The sequence below is a fragment of the Salvelinus namaycush genome, chromosome 29 (assembly GCF_016432855.1).
Source record: "Salvelinus namaycush isolate Seneca chromosome 29, SaNama_1.0, whole genome shotgun sequence".
In the NCBI taxonomy this organism is placed as follows: domain Eukaryota; kingdom Metazoa; phylum Chordata; class Actinopteri; order Salmoniformes; family Salmonidae; genus Salvelinus; species Salvelinus namaycush.
This window is the reverse complement of record NC_052335.1, coordinates 13,637,193-13,656,061: the sequence shown is the minus strand read 5'-3', so window position 1 is coordinate 13,656,061 and position 18,869 is coordinate 13,637,193. Positions and strand designations below refer to the sequence as shown.

The 18,869-nt window shown below is 43.0% G+C and overlaps 1 protein-coding gene across 1 annotated transcript in view; it reads right to left on the bottom strand.

The window, feature by feature from the left end:
• Positions 1-12,023: 12,023 nt before the first annotated feature.
• brf1b (BRF1 RNA polymerase III transcription initiation factor subunit b) overlaps positions 12,024-18,869 on the bottom strand; it is a 130,251-nt gene continuing 123,405 nt past the window's right edge. The window contains exons 18-19 of the mRNA XM_038968134.1: positions 14,398-14,593; positions 12,024-14,033 (exon numbers count right to left, since the gene is read on the bottom strand). Coding sequence (XP_038824062.1) covers positions 13,996-14,033; positions 14,398-14,593 — 234 coding nt within the window. The 3' untranslated portion in view covers positions 12,024-13,995. The remainder of the gene's footprint in view (positions 14,034-14,397; positions 14,594-18,869) is intronic.

The following is an 18,869-nucleotide window of genomic DNA, read 5'->3' as shown; positions in this document are numbered from 1 at the left end:
CAACCCTGCAGGGTCCCAGTGCTAATGTCTAGACTCAGAGAGTATACTGTTAACTCTAACCGGTTGAGTATGGCCAGTCAGGAATGAGTGGTACCACCAACATTTTATTTATATAACTAAGCAAGTCAGTTAAGAACACATTCTTATTTACAATGACGGCCTACCCAAACCCTCCCCTAACCAGGACGATGCTGGGCCAATTGTACGTCGCCCTATGAGACTCCCGATCATGGCCGGTTGTGATACAGCCTGGGATCGAACCAGGGCCTGTAGTGACGCCTCTAGCACTGAGATGCAGTGCCTTAGACCGCTGCACCACTCTGGAGCCCCAACCGCTAATGGTGTAGTCGTTAACACCCATCTGCTTTAACTGGCTGAGTAGGACATGTAGCTGTAGCATGTTAAACGCTGAACTGAAATCAATAAACAGCAGTCTAGCATAGGCCTTGGGGTTTTCCAGATGCTTAACAATGAGATGCACTATGCTATTGATTGAATCATCAGTCCCACGACTTTGCCTTTTAGGCAAATTGATAAGGATCTAACAAAGGGTTCACATCTGAACGGAGCTCGCACACCCGGGTGTCAGACGTGTATGATGTCGATTAAGGCAGCGTGAATTTCGATCAAGGCAGCCCCCCACACCTCTCTGATTCAGAGGGGTTGGGTTAAATGTGGAAGACACATTTCAGTTGGACAACTGACTAGGTATCCCCCTTTCCCTTTCCTTTCCCATTATCTTTTCAAAACACGTAATTACAATAGGGGGGGGGGGGGGGGGGGGGTCACAGCAACAGGTCTGTAGTCATTTCCTACAGAGATGGGACAGTATGGAAGTGTACAGACCTCTGAAAGATGGAGCACTAAGCGGGGATAAGTTCCTCTGTACATGTTTTTATTAGAAAAGCAGAGATGCCATCATGGCCTGTTGCCTTATTCGTTCAGATGTGCTTAAAGATTTCCAACCTAAGAACACTGTCAGCAATAACAATCAAATTTAGCATACAAATGTTTAATTATTTAACTTTTGTCAGCTCAGCTGGTGTGTACAAGTATTTTTTTGGGGGGGTTCATGTTGGTTATTGTCTTCATCGACCCATAATTTTTTTGAGTTCATTATAAAGTACTCTGACAGGCAGACAGACATAATTATCTTGTGGCTAAGAGCAACTCTAAACACAAATCGTCAAACGGGAAGATATAAAATTGAATTTGAAAACCATATGAGCCTCTTAACGGTGGACTTATTCGTGTATCTCTTTCGCTGTTCTTTTAGGCCCTGTACACACTCAGGTTGTACAACTGATGTACAACGTATTTGACACAATGGTTCTGATACAAGTGATATTTTTGTGATACAATGGAAAGTTTGTTTGCACAGAAAAGTTCACAGCCATTGTGCTTATTTTTGTGCCAAAAAACTCAATTGTATCACAACTGTTGTGCCAAATGGATAGTGCTGTACAACTTGAATGTTTATAGGGAGGAAGGAGGCATTTCTGGTAGCATTGGTGGTCACATATAGTCATACTATGTGTAGAGAATCACTATATGTTGATAAGCAACTGCTTGCTAAGGTTAGGGTTAGGTTTAGAACAAGTGTTAGGGTAAGAGTTACGGTTATGGTTAGTAGATAGTTAGTTGAAATGTTACTAATCTACAGTACAGATGTTAGAGCATCTACAGTACAGATGTTAGCGCATCTACAGTACAGATGGACTATCCAAATAAAATGTTACTGATCTACAGTACAGATGTTAGCGCATCTACAGTACAGATGTTAGAGCATCTACAGTACAGATGTTAGAGCATCTACAGTACAGATGTTAGAGCATCTACAGTACAGATGTTAGAGCATCTACAGTACAGATGGACTATCCAAATAAAATGTTACCGCATGGGCAACACTTTTGACAACTCCACATGGACTACTCTTCTGACCACCCCGCCACTCTCCAGTGACAAATTTTTGTTTTTCATTTGTCAATGAAAGAATCCCGTTCCCTAAAGGTTGCTCTCCGACCCACGCAGTAACACGACACTGCAAATGTCTGCTTCTCTAACTGCATTACCGCCACCTGTCCTCCTCTTCCCTCTCAGATTTTATCTATTTTTCTCCCGTCTCCGTTTGATCATACTCGTAACTGATCCCTTTGTTTGAGGTGCCCCTTGTAGTGCGGTATCACATTAGACTCCTTCAAAGCGTGGGCCAACCTCTTTTAGCTAAGGGTTTTTGTGTGGCGGTTGAAAGATTTGCAGTGTGTCTGCGTTATTGACCAGACCACATGGTGGGTGTAGAGTGAAGTTGCCCCTAGATGCTGATCTAGGGTTGGTTTAGCATTTTCCTCCCTAAGGGTTCAGGCTAGGATTTGGGGAGGGGAAGCTGATCCTAGAGCTGTACCAGGCGGAAACTTCACCCCCAAGTGACCTGGTGCTAGTGGTAGGGTATCTGTTGAAAAAGATAGTCACTTTCTACACATACTGTAAATATGTGTGCTTGTTGTGACTGCGTGTGCTTATGGGGGTAGGGGATGAGTGTGAATCCTACTAAACCCCTTACAAAAAACTCATCCCTGAATCCCAGAGAGGCTTTTGACTCGGAAAAGGAACTTTAACTCTGTTAACCGTGAGGCACTGCAGAGAGTCGTCATGAGATCTGGCTGCCTTTCAAAATGTGTCAACATCCTCTGTCTCCTGCATGGCAGTATGAAGGCTGTCATTCTCTCCGGTGGTTAAACCACAAAGCCAATCGAAGACCTAGATTAAATCAGTTCAGCGTTAACCCGCTATATGTTTTTATTTAGGCGATATGTCACTGTGTTGGAGCTGTCAAATTGGTGAGTGGCTGCTTGTGTGGTCATTGTTACGAAGCCACACATCCCACTCGCTCTAGAAGTTCAGAACAAGAAAGTGTTCAAATTGAAAATCTTGAAATGAAGTAGATTACATCACACATTCCAGCATAGGATTTATACTAATGCAACTGTGCAGCCAATAGCAATGTCCATGATAGGCATAACACCGGGAGCTGCTTGTGGATTTGACAGCTCTAACGCAGTTCTACCTCAGATACATCAAAACAACAGCTGTATAGGAGTCAGCTAGCATGGATCTGATGGAATAAGGTAACGACCGGAGTAAAGCAAAGCTGCATCATTGCACCAACCCTCTTCTTCAAACCAACATCAGAGTCCTGGAGTGAACCAACTACTCCAGTACAGAAGTCACAATTATGAAACATCAACTCCGATGGGCAAGTCACCCTGTGAGTATAAACAACTCAAGGCTTCCTAAACAGGTCTTCTACTCCCAGCTCAGAGATGGATCCAGCGCCCCTGGAGGTCAGAAAAAGCATTTCCATGACCTTAAAGCACAGCTCAAGAAATAGGGAAGAGTGGGTTATGTTGAGCCATTTTTTACATGCAGGATCACTATATCAAGGTGAATATATCTACATATATTTCAGGATATTGTCTCTTTGCAAAACTTACACTGGGTATGGGGTAAATTGAGCATAGGGACAGGGTAAGTTGAGTCGCCTTGGTGATGGTGTCCTGTGACAGTGGGTGATGATGCTGGTAGGTCAAAGTTTAATTCATGAAATGGGGGTGTGGTATATTGTATATCTTAAAATGTATGCCTACATTCAGATATATACAGTGCCTTCGGAAAGTATTCAGACTTGACTTTTTAAAATTGATAAGGGGATAAACAATTGAATCAATCTACACACAATACCCCATAATGACAAAGCAAAAATAGGTTTTTAGAAATGTTTGCTAATTTATTAAAAATAAAAAAACTGATGTAAAGGGTCTGAATACTTATGTATATTTTATAAGTTTGGCACACCTGTATTTTGAGAGTTTCTCCCATTCTTCTCTGCAGATCCTCTCAAGCTCAGTCAGGTTGGACGGGGAGTGTTGCTGCACAGCTATTTTCAGGTGTCTTCAGAGAAGTTCGTTTGGGTTCAAGTCAGTGCTCTGGCTGGGCCACTCAAGGACATTCAGAGACCTGTCCCGACTCCTACGTTGTCTTGCCTGTGGGCTTAGGGTCGTTGTCCTGATGAAAGGTGAACCTTGCCCCAGTCTGAGGTCCTGAGCGTTCTGGAGCAGATTTTCATCAAGGATCTTTCTGTACTTTTCCCCGTTCATCTTTCCTACGATGCTGACTAGTCTACCAGTACCTGCCATTAAAAAACACCCCCCCCCAGCATGATGCTGCCACCACTACGCTTCACTGTAGGGATGGTGCCAGGTTTCCTCCAGGTGTTACGCTTGGCATTCAGGCCAAAGAGTTCAATCTTGGTTTCATCAGACCAGAATATCTTGTTTCTCATGGTCTGAGAGTCTTTAGGTGCCTTTTGGCAAACTCCAAGCGGGCTGTCGTGTGCCTTTTACTGAGGAGTGGCTTCCGTCTGGCCACTCTGCCATAAAGGCCTGATTGGTGGAGTGCTGCAGAGATGGTTGTCCTTGAACCTTCAATGCTGCAGGCATTTGTTGGTACCCTTCCCCAGATCTGTGCCTTCGACCTCATGGCTTGGTTTTTGCTCTGACATGCTCTGTCAACTGTGGGACCTTATATAGACAAGTGTGTGCTTTTCCAAATCATGTCCAATCAATTGAATTTACAACAAATGGACTCCAATCAAGTTGTAGAAACATCTCAAGGATGATCAATGGAAACAGGATGCACCTGAGTTCAATTTCGAGTCTCATAGCAAAGGGTCTGAACACTTACGTAAATAAGGTATTTATGTTTTTAATATATTTGCTAACATTCTAAAAAACAGTTTTTGCTTTGTCATTATGGGGTATTGTGTGTAGATTGCTGCGGAAATTGTTTTATTTAATCAATTTTATAATAAGGCTGTAATGTAACAAAATGTGGAAAAAGTCAAGGGGTCTGTGTCAAGGCTCAGGAGAAGACCCAGATGCAGACAGTTTCGAAGTAACACAAGTTTAATCAAAAAACAAAACAGGTGGGCAGGCAAACGACAGGTCAAGGGCAGGCAGAGGTCAGTAGTCCAGAGCAGAGTCCGAAAGGTACAGAGCAGCAGGCAGGCTCAGGGCAGGCAGAATGGTCGAAACCTGGGAATGCTAGACAACAGGAACTAGAGACAGACAGGAGCCCTGGAAAAATACTGGTAGGCTTGACGAAACAAAACGAACTGGCAACATACAGAGAACACAGGTATAAATACACTGGGGATAATGAGGAAGATGGGCAAAATCTGGAGGGGGGTGGGGACAAGCACAAATACAGGTGAAACAGATCAGGGTGAGACAGGTCTGAATACCTCCCGAATACCTCACTCTGTTCAATATCACTTACCCTTCCATTTCTTGATTAGTTGTCTGGGACAGAGATGTTGTTTCGATGTGCCAATTCGAAGGTACTGAGCCCATGAAACTGGTCCGGGAGACTCTTGATATGTTTATCAAGCTGAGACTCCATGTCATCAGACAAGACGTTGTGTGCCTCTGTTACTCTCTCATAGCCTTTCTTTCACACAGGTACATGTTCGTTATCCTTTGTGTACCTCTTCAGTGTCATTCAGTCAAAAAAAATGTATCTCTTGCTGCTGCTCAAATGGACTTCTTCCATTCTCTCACTTCCTTGGCTGCTCTCGTAAGAACCTCAATGGGGGCTAGACCCTTACTTGTTTTACATTTGTATACACGGGGAATGATTGTCTTCTCTGTAACAATAAAAATTCACTATCTTGAGTTTATATGCATGACACATTGCAAAAATACTACTATATTAGCCCACATACATACAGTGCCTTCACACCGTTTGAATACAGTATTCATACTCCTTGACCTTTTCCCCATTGTGTTGTGCTACAAATTGTGATTAAAATTGATTAGATTGCCATCTTTTTGTAAACTATCTACACAAAATACTCTGTAATGTCAAAGTGGAAGAAAAATGTGAAGATTTATTTTTAATTAATGGAAAATAAAACACAATATATTTTGATTAGATAAGTATTCAACCCCCTGAGTCAATACATGTTAGAATCACCTTTTGGCAGCGATTACAGCTGTGAGTCTATCTGGGTAAGTTTCTAAGAGCTTTGCAAACCTGGATTGTACAATATTTGCCACATTATTCTTTTTTTAATTATTCAAGCTCACTCAAGTTGGTTGTTGATCATTGCTATACAGACATTTTCAAGTCTTGCCATAGATGTTCAAGCCAATTTAATTCAAAACTGTAACTAGGCCACTCAGGAACATTCAATGTTGTCTTGGTAAGTAAAATAAATAATTTTTAAAAAGTATTCCAGTGTATATTTGGCCTTGTGTTTTAGGTTGTTGTCCTGGTGAATGTGAATGAAGGTGAATGTGTCTGTGTCTTGAAATTCACTGCTCAACTAAGGGACCTTACAGATAATTATGTGTGGGGTACAGAAATGGGATAGTCATTAAAAAATCATGTTCAACACTATTATTGCACACAGAGTTAGTCCATGCAACTTATTATATGACTTGTTAAGAACAAGGATGCACTTTCATACTCGATTTAGGACCTCATATTGTAGCTCTGATGTCTAAAACAATCTTTAAATGGTCTACTTTGGTTTAGATACAAGCATTATGAAATACAAATTCATTTTACTTTTTGAAAATCATTTTTTTGGACTTAACATGTGTACCACTTTTTCCATGTGGTTTCTTCCTTCAGACTCCGTTAAATGATGACTTCTTACAAAATATTTTGTGTATGGTTTCCTAGAAACAAGGGGTGGCTCAACTTACCCTACTCCTCCCTATGGATCCAAACAACTGGGTAATCCATTCCCTTGACAGATCCTCATGGAAGACCAAAATCACTAATGGAACACAACTCTTCGAGGCCGAAATAAGATAACGCTAGCCGGGAAAAGAGCACGCCGCAAAGGACAGACACCGGTGCCAACAACAAGCCCTGGCCACAAGATGTACCATCCCTGCCCCCACTGTGACGAAATGTGCAGGTCACGCACGGATTGGCCTATTCAGCCATCATTGGAACCGTGGCCAGCCACACCATAACCCGGACCTGTGATAGCTGGAGGGAAATCGTACTCGACTACGAGGGATCCCGAAGGAAGGTTTGTGTAGCTACAGGGGCATTGGTAGCCTCTTGATACTTGGCTCTATGGCCTACAGGGAATGTGAGAGAAAGAAAGATGGAGGAAGACAGAGAGAACGAGAAGGAAGGGAAAGATCGATACACGCGGAGGAAAAGAGAGAAAAGGCAGTGACAGCCATAGAAAGAGAAGGGAGAAAGAGCAAGGTAGAGATACAGTACAGTAGACACAGGAAAAACAGAGAGTGATCGTCTCCTCTGCCCTACGTATCAGTATGTGCAGTGGGGCTCGAGCAGTCCTCCCTCATCGATCACCCTCATTTCAGGGAGCTCAGGTGAGGATGAGGCACAGTCCAATTCAAGGTCAGGCCATGTGTATCTGCTCCACATGTGCATTCATTGTGAGTGTGTGGGTGTATGTATGCTTGCATGTGTTTAGTACTGCTTATTCTATACAAGTGGGATTGTGTGCACATGGCAGTAGTCAGTGTAAACATTTATATTCTGTGGGTGCGTGCTTACAAGCGTGCGTGCATGCATATACACGTGTACAACCAGCTCCTGCCTCCCCCGCCCCCCATTCCACTCGGCATAAGTACAGTAGCTGAACTCCTGCTATCAGCTCATGCAGCTATCTCTTGCCATTCATGTAATGACGTCAACAAGAAAATGTCTAACTAACACAAGCCTGTCGTTTTTCAATGGGAGCAAACTAATCATAGTGGGCAGAACAAGCAAGGAGGTGGGCAGAGCCAAGCTGGAGCTAGTGAGATCCTATTGGCGCGTTCTACCATTTATTTGCATATTTCCGTTAGGAACGCCTATGCTGTGAAGTGCGCATGTGCAATAACTGAATTCGCCCTTGCACCCCTTCTACATTTTTTTGAAAACTTTGGCAAAGGGTAAAGTCTACAAAAAGCAGTTCACTCTTTTACAGATTCTAGTTTTGGAAACAGAAAACTGTATAGAGATCAAATGTTTCATCAATGAGAAAATTAGCAGAATGTCGGCCATCTCTCTCCATCTTCTCCCACAGCTGGCCACTGGGCTTCCTCTCATGACCATATTTGGTAGTGAGTGGAAACGCCAATCGGATGCTTCACATTTATACATCCGGTGAAATATCTGGCTCATTGTTCTATCTGTGATGTCAAGCTTGCATGGGGTCAGCGCCGATACACACATTGTGGGAGAAGTTAGCTGTCAAAGTAATTTCAGACCCATGCTCCGTGTTTATGCAAAACATCTTATTCATCTTAGCAATGCCGCTGCCCTGGGGAAGACTGTGCTCCAGATGGCACCCTATTCTCTAGTGCACTACAGTCGTGGCCAAAAGATTTGAGAATGACACAAATATTAATTTTCACAAAGTTTGCTGCTTCAGTGTCTTTAGATATTTTTGTCAGATGTTACTATGGAATACTGAAGTATAATTACAAGCATTTCATAAGTGTCAAAGGCTTTTATTGACAATTACATGAAGTTGATGCAAAGAGTCAATATTTGCAGTGTTGACCCTTCTTTTTCAAGACCTCTGCGATCAGTCCTGGCATGCTGTCAATTAACTTCTGGGCCACATCCTGACTGATGGCAACCCATTCTTGCATAATCAATGTTGGAGTTTGTCAGAATTTGTGGGTTTTTGTTTGTCCATCCTCCTCTTGAGGATTGACCACAAGTTCTCAATGGGATTAAGGTCTTCGGAGTTTCCTGGCCATGGATCCAAAATATCAATGTTTTGTTCCCCGAGCCACTTAGTTATCACTTTTGCCTTATGGCAAGGTGCTCCATCATGCTAGAAAAGGCCTTTTTCATCACCAAACTGTTCCTGGATGGTTGGGAGAAGTTGCTCTCGGAAGATGTGTTGGTACCATTCTTTATTCATGGCTGTGTTCTTAGGCAAAATTGTGAGTGAGCCCACTCCCTTGGCTGAGAAGCAACCCCACACATGAATGGTCTCAGGGTGCTTTACTGTTGGCATGACACAGGACTGATGGTAGCGCTCACCTTGTCTTCTCCGGACAAGCTTTTTTCCGGATGCCCCAAACAATCAGAAAGGGGATTTCTTCAGAGAAAATGACTTTACCCCAGTCCTCAGCAGTCCAATCCCTGTACCTTTTGAAGAATATCAGTCTGTCCCTGATGTTTTTCCTGGAGAGAAGTGGCTTCAGATGCACTCACACCTACATGCTGCCATTCCTGAGCAAGCTCTGTACTGGTGGTGCCCCGATCCCGCAGCTGAATCAACTTTAGGAGACGGTCCTGGCACTTGCTGGACTTTCTTGGGCGCACTGAAGCCTTCTTCACAACAATTGAACCGCTCTCCTTGAAGTTATTGATGATCTGATAAATGGTTGAATTAGGTGCAATCTTATTGGCAGCAATATCCTTGCCTGTGAAGCCCTTTTTGTGCAAAGCAATGATGACGGCACGTGTTTCCTAGCAGGTAACCATGATTGACAGAGGAAGAACAATGATTCCAAGCACCACCCTCCTTTTTAAAGTTTCCAGTCTGTTATTCGAACTCAATCAGCATGACAGAGTGATCTCCAGCTTTGTCCTTGTCAACATTCACACCTGTGTTAACGAGAGAATCACTGACATGTCAGCTGGTCCTTTTGTGGCAGGGCTGAAATGCAGTAGAAATGTTTTTTTGGGGATTCAGTTAATTTGCATGGCAAAGAGGGACTTTGCAATTAATTGCAATTCATCTGATCACGCTTCATAACATTCTGGAGTATATGCAAATTCCCATCATACAAACTGAGGCAGCAGACTTTGTGAAAATGTATATTTGTGTCATTCTCAAAACTTTTGGCCACGACTGTACTTTTGACCAGAGCCCTAGTGCACTACTAAGGAATAGAGTGCCAATTGGAATGCTGCCTTTGACTTGAGTGAAATGGATTATCTCTGCCTCTGATATCATTGTAACACGCCTTGGTAGACTTGTGGAGTGGATATGTGTTTGTAAAAATAATTGCTAAAATGTGTATTTATTTTTAGAACGTTATATTCAAAGTTTTCCCACAATAAACATCCGGTCACATTGTACAATTCAAGATATAGAATGCTGGCCATTTTTATCCATTAAAGATGGGCTACTTGGCTTCAGCACCCAGAGAAACACCTGTGTTTTCCTGTTTGGGCTACAGTTGATCATGCCAGATTGTGCAATTGGGGCGTGCTGTGACTCACATGAATCAGTCTTGGAACCCCCAGGGTGTCTGTGCACATCTTTGGTCAAGCCCAGCACTAACACACCTGACACAGACACCCTGGGGGTTCCAAGACTGATTCATGAGTTTCAGCCTCTCTCTCCTCCACCTCTCTTAGGCTCTCCCTTCTTTTTCACTTGATTTTTCTCTCGCCCCTCTTTCTTCCTGTGTCTACTGTACTGTAGCTCCACCTTGCTCTCTCTCCCTTCTCTTTGAATCAGTGCTCTTATAAGCTGTGTTCCAGCACCTCCTGATTAACAAATTAAGCACTGGTGCATACCCTAGGGGTCCTCCAGTGATGGATTGGGAAATGTGTAATGTAGCATCCAGGTATAATGTATTCGGATGCAGTGTATTGTAAGACTTGTTATGAGCATATATGGCCTTGTTATAATGCCTTTATAGTCACCTCATAACGATCCGGACTAAATAGCATCATTGTCGGATGAGACAGTTGAAAATGTTGTCCATAGAGAGACATAACATATTATAAGCCTAATAAGACATACAGTTAACACTAAAATAAAGAAAACACCAACATAAAGAGTCTTAATAAGACATTGGGCCACCACGAGCCAGAACAGCTTCAATGCACCGTGGTATAGATTCTACACGTGTCTGGAACTCTATTGGAGAGATGTGACACCATTCTTCCACGAGAAATTCCAGAATTTTGTGTTTTGTTGATGGTGGTGGAAAACGCTGTCACAGGCGACGCTCCAGAATCTCCAATAAGTGTTCAATTGGGTTGAGATCTGGTGACTGGCACGCAACACACACACACACACACACACACACACACACACACACACACACACACACACACACACACACACACACACACACACACACACACACACACACACACACACACACCTTTAAACCCCCTATGCTCCTTTGAGACCCCTCTTTCAAAGTCACTGAGATCTCTTCTTCTAGCCATGGTAGCCAAGATAATGTAATGTAACTCTGCTAGACAAAAGTTTGGACACCTTGTAACGATTTCGTTATAATCCAAGTCAAGGTCATGCTTTTAAATATTCAGAGTATATGATACTGCTGCAAATTCACAAGAGTAAGAGTTTTAACAAACACTTCATTTTATCAACCCACCCACATTAAAATGTCAGTGTCAGTTTACTATTTCTTAACACCTACTCCTATCTTTCTCTATTTCACCCTTTCTTCCCACCAATTCCACTCTTCCACTTTTTCTTTCCACCTGTCCTCGCTTTCTCTATTGATTCAAGCCCCTTTCCCACCCAGTGGAGTTCTACCCCCCCTCCGCTTGACAGTGAGATACATAGCTGATACGATCATATCATCCAATTAAAAAAATACACACTAACTGAAATGAGTTTATTCACTGATAAAAATGGAATGTGTGTGATTGTGTTGTTGTGAGGAACTATTGTTCCTTAACTAGGGCCGGGATTCAATGCAAGGCACGTTATTGTGTACCACAGTACACTATACCACAGTACACTACAACCGACTTTAAAAAGTAATTTACGATTGAGCTGCCATAAGCACTGTGAATGCCATCTCAGCGAAGGTCAGGGAAAATGCCTTTAAAAGGCGCATTGTCGGATGCATAGTGATGTGCGCTATAACACCTTGGATTGAATCCAGGCCTAGATTAACTTGGAATGCTGTTAGGAAATGTTCTGTTCAAAAGCTGGTGGAGTTGACGTGTAAAATATCAAAATACAGAACACCAGGATCTATAATCCTTTTCAGTTTACCAGTGAATTCATATAAAATCATAAAATGACAGAATTTTGTCATAAAACAAAATAAATTTACAAAAACACAAAAGCAGGCTAATATTTTTTCTGAAATGGCCATTTGAGGCGAAACAACATATAAACATACAAACAGACTACCCAACAAGGATTGATATTTACATTCTTACATAGTTGTAGTTCTTCATATTTGCTTTGGAAAAGTATACACAAGATAAAATAGCTAAAATACAATGACATTTCTACAAACAAACAAAAGCATTTCAGTAAACTTTTTTTCTTTTTTTCCTTCCTTTTTACAATGATATACAGAGCTCTACCAAGAGATAGCTGCCTTGGAGTGTTTGTACTATTCTAGGTTTCATGGATACATCGGGCCTCACTTTGTCAAAGCAAAAAAACTTTCGCTAGTGTCGAAAGTGACCGTATTACTCCTAATAATCGTAGCAGCATTTTATTTTTGAATCTTTCATTATCAAAACAACCTGAAAAAAAAACGGCAATGAGCAGCACTTATACATGATGCACACAATTTATTTGAAGTGATACGGTTTGTTATGACAAGAGCGGCACTTCTTTGCCTTTTCAAAATACCACCCACTGAGTTTTGCATTAGGTACATATTTTACAAAATGGATGCCAGTTCATTTCATTATTTAAAAAACTGCATTTGTGAATACCAGCATTTGATGATGATCATAAAGGGAGATTCTACTGAGATCAAAGGACGGGAGTAAACAAAGATGGACGTAAACAAAGATGGACGTAAGCACAGTATCAATTCCCTTTCAACCCCATGACAGTCGGTAATAAACAACAAGATAAATACGTCCAAATGTTAATTTCAATGACTGGAATTGAAAAGGGACTGACCAACTCCGGTGTTTATTGAGATAATGGTGAGGGGCATTTTGTGCCCATTGTGCTACTCAGTGCCCATAGATGCATTGAATAGCCCTGCCAGCTAAAGCCAACGTCCTGTTTTGACAATTATAGCACCGCTACGAAAGGCGAGCAGGGTTGAGTGGATACACTCCGGTATGCCCTTTCTCTGACTGTTTCCCAAATGGCATTCCCTATATAGTGCACTACTTTTGACCATAGTGCATTATGTAGGGAATAATAGGATGCCATTTGGGACGCAGGCCCTCTCTACAGAGCATAATGCAATGCGGCAATGACAAAAGGCCCATTGCAGTACCAGTGAAATGGCACGACCTAGCTGTTCTCGCCGACTGCTCATTGAGTGGACAGAGGGGTCAGTGTGAACTCTGTAACAGTAGAAAAGTAGGTGACCGAGGATTGTGGATATTTGTGAAAAATATTTTTAAAAAGGAAAGGAAAAAAGCACAGGATCAGCGTCCCCCCCAAATTCTAACCTTCATTACTGGCAAAACTGATTCAAGATCAGCATCTAGGGGAAATTTCACCCTACTCCTCAAGATGGCTAAAGTGGTGTAGCCACATTGTAGCCATTGAAGATAACGTGAAGCCATTCACTGAAGCCAGTCACTTGCAATTTGCATATACCCTGCACTGCTTTAACTTCACTGCTTCGCGTATATATGTATCTTTTGCTAATGCACTCCAGAGTTTCCAACCCAAAATGGTCCCCCTGTCTTTCTAGAAGACCGGGGATGGCCAACCCTCCTCATAGAGAGTGACTGGGTGTGCAGGAACACACCTGATTCTACTAACCAACTCCTGATCAGGACATTGATTGGCTGAATCAGGTGTGTTCGAGCAAGGCTGGAATAAAAGCTTGCATACCCCGTAGCTCTCCCCACACCCAGCCACACTCCATGTTCACCTTAGCAGTTCATCTGAACAGTGGATGTCCTTTTCCTCTCCTCCCTTCCTCTGGCGACTGTCCCCGCTCAAAGAGGTCAATGGTGAGACAACTATTTTGGGGAATCTGCAGTGTTTGATGAAAGAAGAGGAAAAATGGGAGCCTAGAAAACCTCTTCCTCTTCAGCCTCACAGCCGTACTCTGAGAGAAAAAGAGAAAGGGAGTGAAATGCTAGTGTGTAGGTCCATTGGGTTAGCATTTCAATCAGCAGCATCGCAAGCTCACAGCGCTAGGGTTATGTTGCCTGGGGTATGCCTTCGGGGCTGATGCAATTGTTAACAACGTTGATGAAAATAAGCCATAACACCTACGATTCACACACGTTCAAAAGAGCTTGCAATGAATTGTTACTTACCTATTGTGCCACGGATACGTTCTATAGTCAGGTCTGTATTGACATGCTATGACTCGCTTGTGTGTGTCTTTGTGTTTGTGTGTGTGTTGGTGGTGTGTGGATGTTTTTGTACTGTAATGTGTGTGTGATCTGCATTGCATGTTCCCTCACCGTTTCCTCCCAGGAGCTGCAACGCACTGACACAGGGCTCCTCCACTTCTTCCTCCTCCTCATCCTCTGCCGCTTCGTCATAGGCCACCGGGCCACTCTCCACCATAGTGGGTCCTGGAGGGGCTGGGTTGGGGGTAGGCGGGCTAGACAAGTTGGGCAGAACAGGGGTTGCAGCCGGGGTCAGGTTAGGGGTCACCTGGAAAAGGAACGTGTTTACGTTAAGCAATACTGTCATCTGCTTATGGCCATTGGATACCACTTCTGCCACCGAAATGTCGCTAAATCATGTCTCTAGCAATTTTTTTTCAAATTATTTAAATAGAAGGGAGTGAGTTAGAGAGAGCGAATGGAGACAAAGAGGGAAGAAAGGGGAAAAAAGAGCAACAGAGAGAGTGAGGGATAAATCAGGGACCGCATATCCCAACAGGCATTTTTATAGGAGTGAAGGGAAGCAACGCCGGGAGGTGTGAGAGGCCTAATTAATCATCATGTACTGGAAAAGAGGAGGGTATTTGAACTAATTATACCATGGCCATCTCTTCTTTCTCTCTCTCTCTTTCAGTCGCTGCCTCTTTCCCTCTCTCTCATGCTAGGGCATAATGAGGACCATCTCCAGGCGGTGACAGTCAAGTCATGACCACCAGTAGGGGACCTGATGGCAGACGGTCAGGGAGAACAAGTTGACTAGCCTCAAGCCCCTACAAGGCTCTGACCAAGGGTCTTCAGCACTGTTCACAGGCAGGCTTGTTGAAGCCGGCCTGGGCCAGTGGGGGAGATTGACAGAGAGTGGAGACTGGGATAGTGTGAAGCCATGTTGGCCTTAACTAGTGGGTTCACCAACAAGAGGAGAGGCTGGGCCAGGGCAGGGAGGATCCCGATTGAAACTGCAGCAGAGACATGTATACTGAACAAAAATATACAGTTGAAGTCGGAAGTTTACATACACCTAAGCCAAATACATTTAAACTCAGTTTTTCACAATTCCTGACATTTAATCCTAGTAAAAATTCCCTGTTTTAGGTCAGTTAGGATCACCACTTTATTATAAGAATGTGAAATGTCAGAATAATAGGGTCAGAAGTTTACATACACTCAATTAGTATTTGGTAGCATTGCCTTTAAATTGTTTTACTTGGGTCAAACGTTTCGGGTAGCCTTCCACAAGCTTCCCACAATAAGTTGGCCGAATTCTGGCCCATTCCTCCTGGCAGAGCTGGTGTAACTGAGTCAGGATTGTAGGTCTCCTTGCTCGCACACGCTTTATCAGTTCTGCCCACAAATTTTCTCTTTGTGCTGGCCACTCCAATACCTTGACTTTGGAAGTATGCTTGGGGTCATTGTCCATTTGGAAGACCCATTTGCGACCAAGCTTTAACTTCCTGACTGATGTCTTGAGATGTTGCTTCAATATATCCACATAATTGTCCATCCTCATGATGCCATCTATTTTGTGAAGTGCACCAGTCCCTCCTGCAGCAAAGCACCCCCACAACACAATGTTGCCACCCCCGTGCTTCACGGTTGGGATGGTGTTCTTCGGCTTGCAAGCTTCCCCCTTTTTCCTCCAAACATAACGATGGTCATTATGGCCAAACAGTTCTATTTTTGTTTCATCAGAACAGAGAACATTTCTCCAAAAAGTACGATCTTTGTCCCCATGTGCAGTTGCAAACCGTAGTCTGGCTTTTTTATGGCGGTTTTGGAGCAGTGGCTTCTTCCTTGCTGAGCGGCCTTTCAGGTTATGTCGATATAGGACTCGTTTTACTGTGGATATACTTTTGTACCGGTTTCCTCCAGCATCTTCACAAGGTCCTTTGCAGTTGTTCTGGGATTGATTTGCACTTTTCGCACCAAAGTACGTTCAACTCTAGGAGACAGAACGTGTCTCCTTCCTGAGCGGTATGGCGGCTGTGTGGTTCCACGGTGTTTATACTTGCGTATTATTGTTTGTACAGATGAACGTGGTACCTTCAGGCATTTGGAAATTGCTCCCAAGGATGAACCAGACTTGTGGAGGTCTACACATTTTTTTTCTGAGGTCTTGACTGATTTCTTTTGATTTTCCCATGATGTCAAGCAAAGAGGCACTGAGTTTGAAGGTAGGTCTTGAAATAGATCCACAGGTACACCTTCAATTGACTCAAATGATGTCAATTAGCCTAACAGAAGCTTCTAACGCCATGACATCATTTTCTGGAATTTTCCAAGCTGTTTAAAGGCACAGTCAACATTGTGTATGTAACGTTCTGACCCACTGGAATTGTGATACAGTGAAATAATCTGTCTGTAAAAAATTGTTGGAAAAACTACTAAGTAGATGTCCTAACCGACTAAACTATAGTTTGTTAACAAGGAATTTGTGGAGTGATTGAAAAACGAGTTTTAATGACTCCAACCTAAGTGTATGCAATCTTCCGACTTCAACTGTAAATGCAACATGTAAAGTGTTGGTCACATGTTTCATACGCACAAAAAGGTTATTTCTCTCAAATGTTGTGCTCAAGTTTGTTTACATCCCTGTTAGTGAGCATTTCTCATTTTGCCAAGATAATCCATCCACTTGACAGGTGTGGCATATCAAGAAGCTGATTAAACAGCATGATCATTACACAGGTGCACCTTGTACTGAGGACAGTTTTGTCACACAACACAACGCCACAGATGTCTCAAGTTTTGAGGGAGCGTGCAACTGGCATGCTGCCTGCAGGAATATCCACCAGAGCTGTTGCCAGAGAATTGAATGTTAATTTCTCTACTATAAGACGTTTAAGAGAATTTGGCAGTAACTCCAACTGGCCTCACAACCGCAGACCATGTGTAACCACGATAACCTAGGACTTCCACATCCGGCTTCTTCACCTGCGGGATTGTCTGAGACCAGCCTTCCGGAGAGCTGAATAATCTGTGGGTTTGCACAACCAAAGAATTTCTGCACAAACTGTCAAAAACAGGGAAGCTCATCTGTGTGCTAGTCGTCCTCACCAGGGTCTTGACCTGACTGCAGTTCGGCATCATAACCGACTTCAGTGGGCAAATACTCACCTTCGCTGGCCACTGGCAAGCTGGAGAAATGTGCTCTTCAAAGATTCATTCTGGTTTAAACTGTATCAGGCAGATGGCAGACAGCATGTATGGCATCTTGTGGGCAAGCAGTTTGCTGATGTCAACGTTGTGAACAGTGTGCCCCATGGTGGCGGTGGGGTTATCGCATGGGCAGGCACAAGTTACAGACAACAAACACAATTGCATTTTATCGATGGCAATGCATGAGGCAAATGGTGGTCACACCAAATACTGATTGGTTTTCTGATCCATGCCCCTACCTTTTTTTAAAGGTATCTGTGACCAACAGATGCATATCTGTATTCCCAGTCATGTGAAATCCATAGATTAGGGCCTAATTGACTGATTTCCTTACATGAACTGTTACTTAGTGAAATTGCTGCATGTTGTGTTTATATTTTTCTTCAGTGTAGAAGAGAGCTTCAGGTTCCACCACTCACTTTCTGTACTGTATCCCTCTCATCTATCTCCCCATTTAAACACGTACAAATTCCTAATAAATATATGTAAAAAAAAAAGACAACATAAAGTCATACACAAATGCAAACATAAGCACAGACGTCAATCTTCACCCAGTGCTGGGGTTTGGTCTAGTTGTAGCGCTACCGCACCTGAAGCACGTGCCTCTGGAGGCAGGTTAGTGCACCTGGACCACATGCCTCTGGAAGCAGGTTCCACCACTCACTTTCTGTACTGTATCCCTCTCATCTATCTCCCCATTTAAATGTCTCTCACTGTCAATAAAACGTGTACAAATTCCTAATAAATATATGTAAAAAAAAAAGACAACATAAAGACACGTGGCTTCCAAAGTGAACCTTTATGGTTACTCTTTCGAAAGATGCCCCTTTGACGTGTCTTGTAAACGTCTCACTCCTCTCTCTCTTTCTCCTTTCCTGAATGCAGGCTTTACTTCCATTCTTCACACAATGCTCCAGCCAATTAGTGGACTCTTTCATTGGTTCCCTGGAGGTAGCATTGGGTTGCTTGGCAACGGGCAGATGACCCCCGCGAGGTTCTTGTGTGAGGTCCTTTCTACTGCTGATTGGTGAGCTGTGAAGTCTCATTCAGTTGTCAGAGCACTGAGGGAGCCCAGAGTAGACCACTAACATGCCAACTCCTGTGATAATCAACATTTAGCCCCATGCTAATACCTTATTAACCAAATGCTTACCGAACTTGAGTTACGTGCTAATACAATGTCGACTGCTGACCCTAAGTTGAACAAGAGCTAACCTAATGAGTACAGTGGACTGTATCAAAACAAAACAATAGTAAGTAGTCACTTACAAAACAGGGTATGGAGCGATCTGAAGAGTAAGATTGAAGGTGCTATTTGGTTTAGGGGTCAAGGGAAATCAATGAAGACCAAGGCCCTATTCAAATAAGTATTAAAATATGCAGACCTG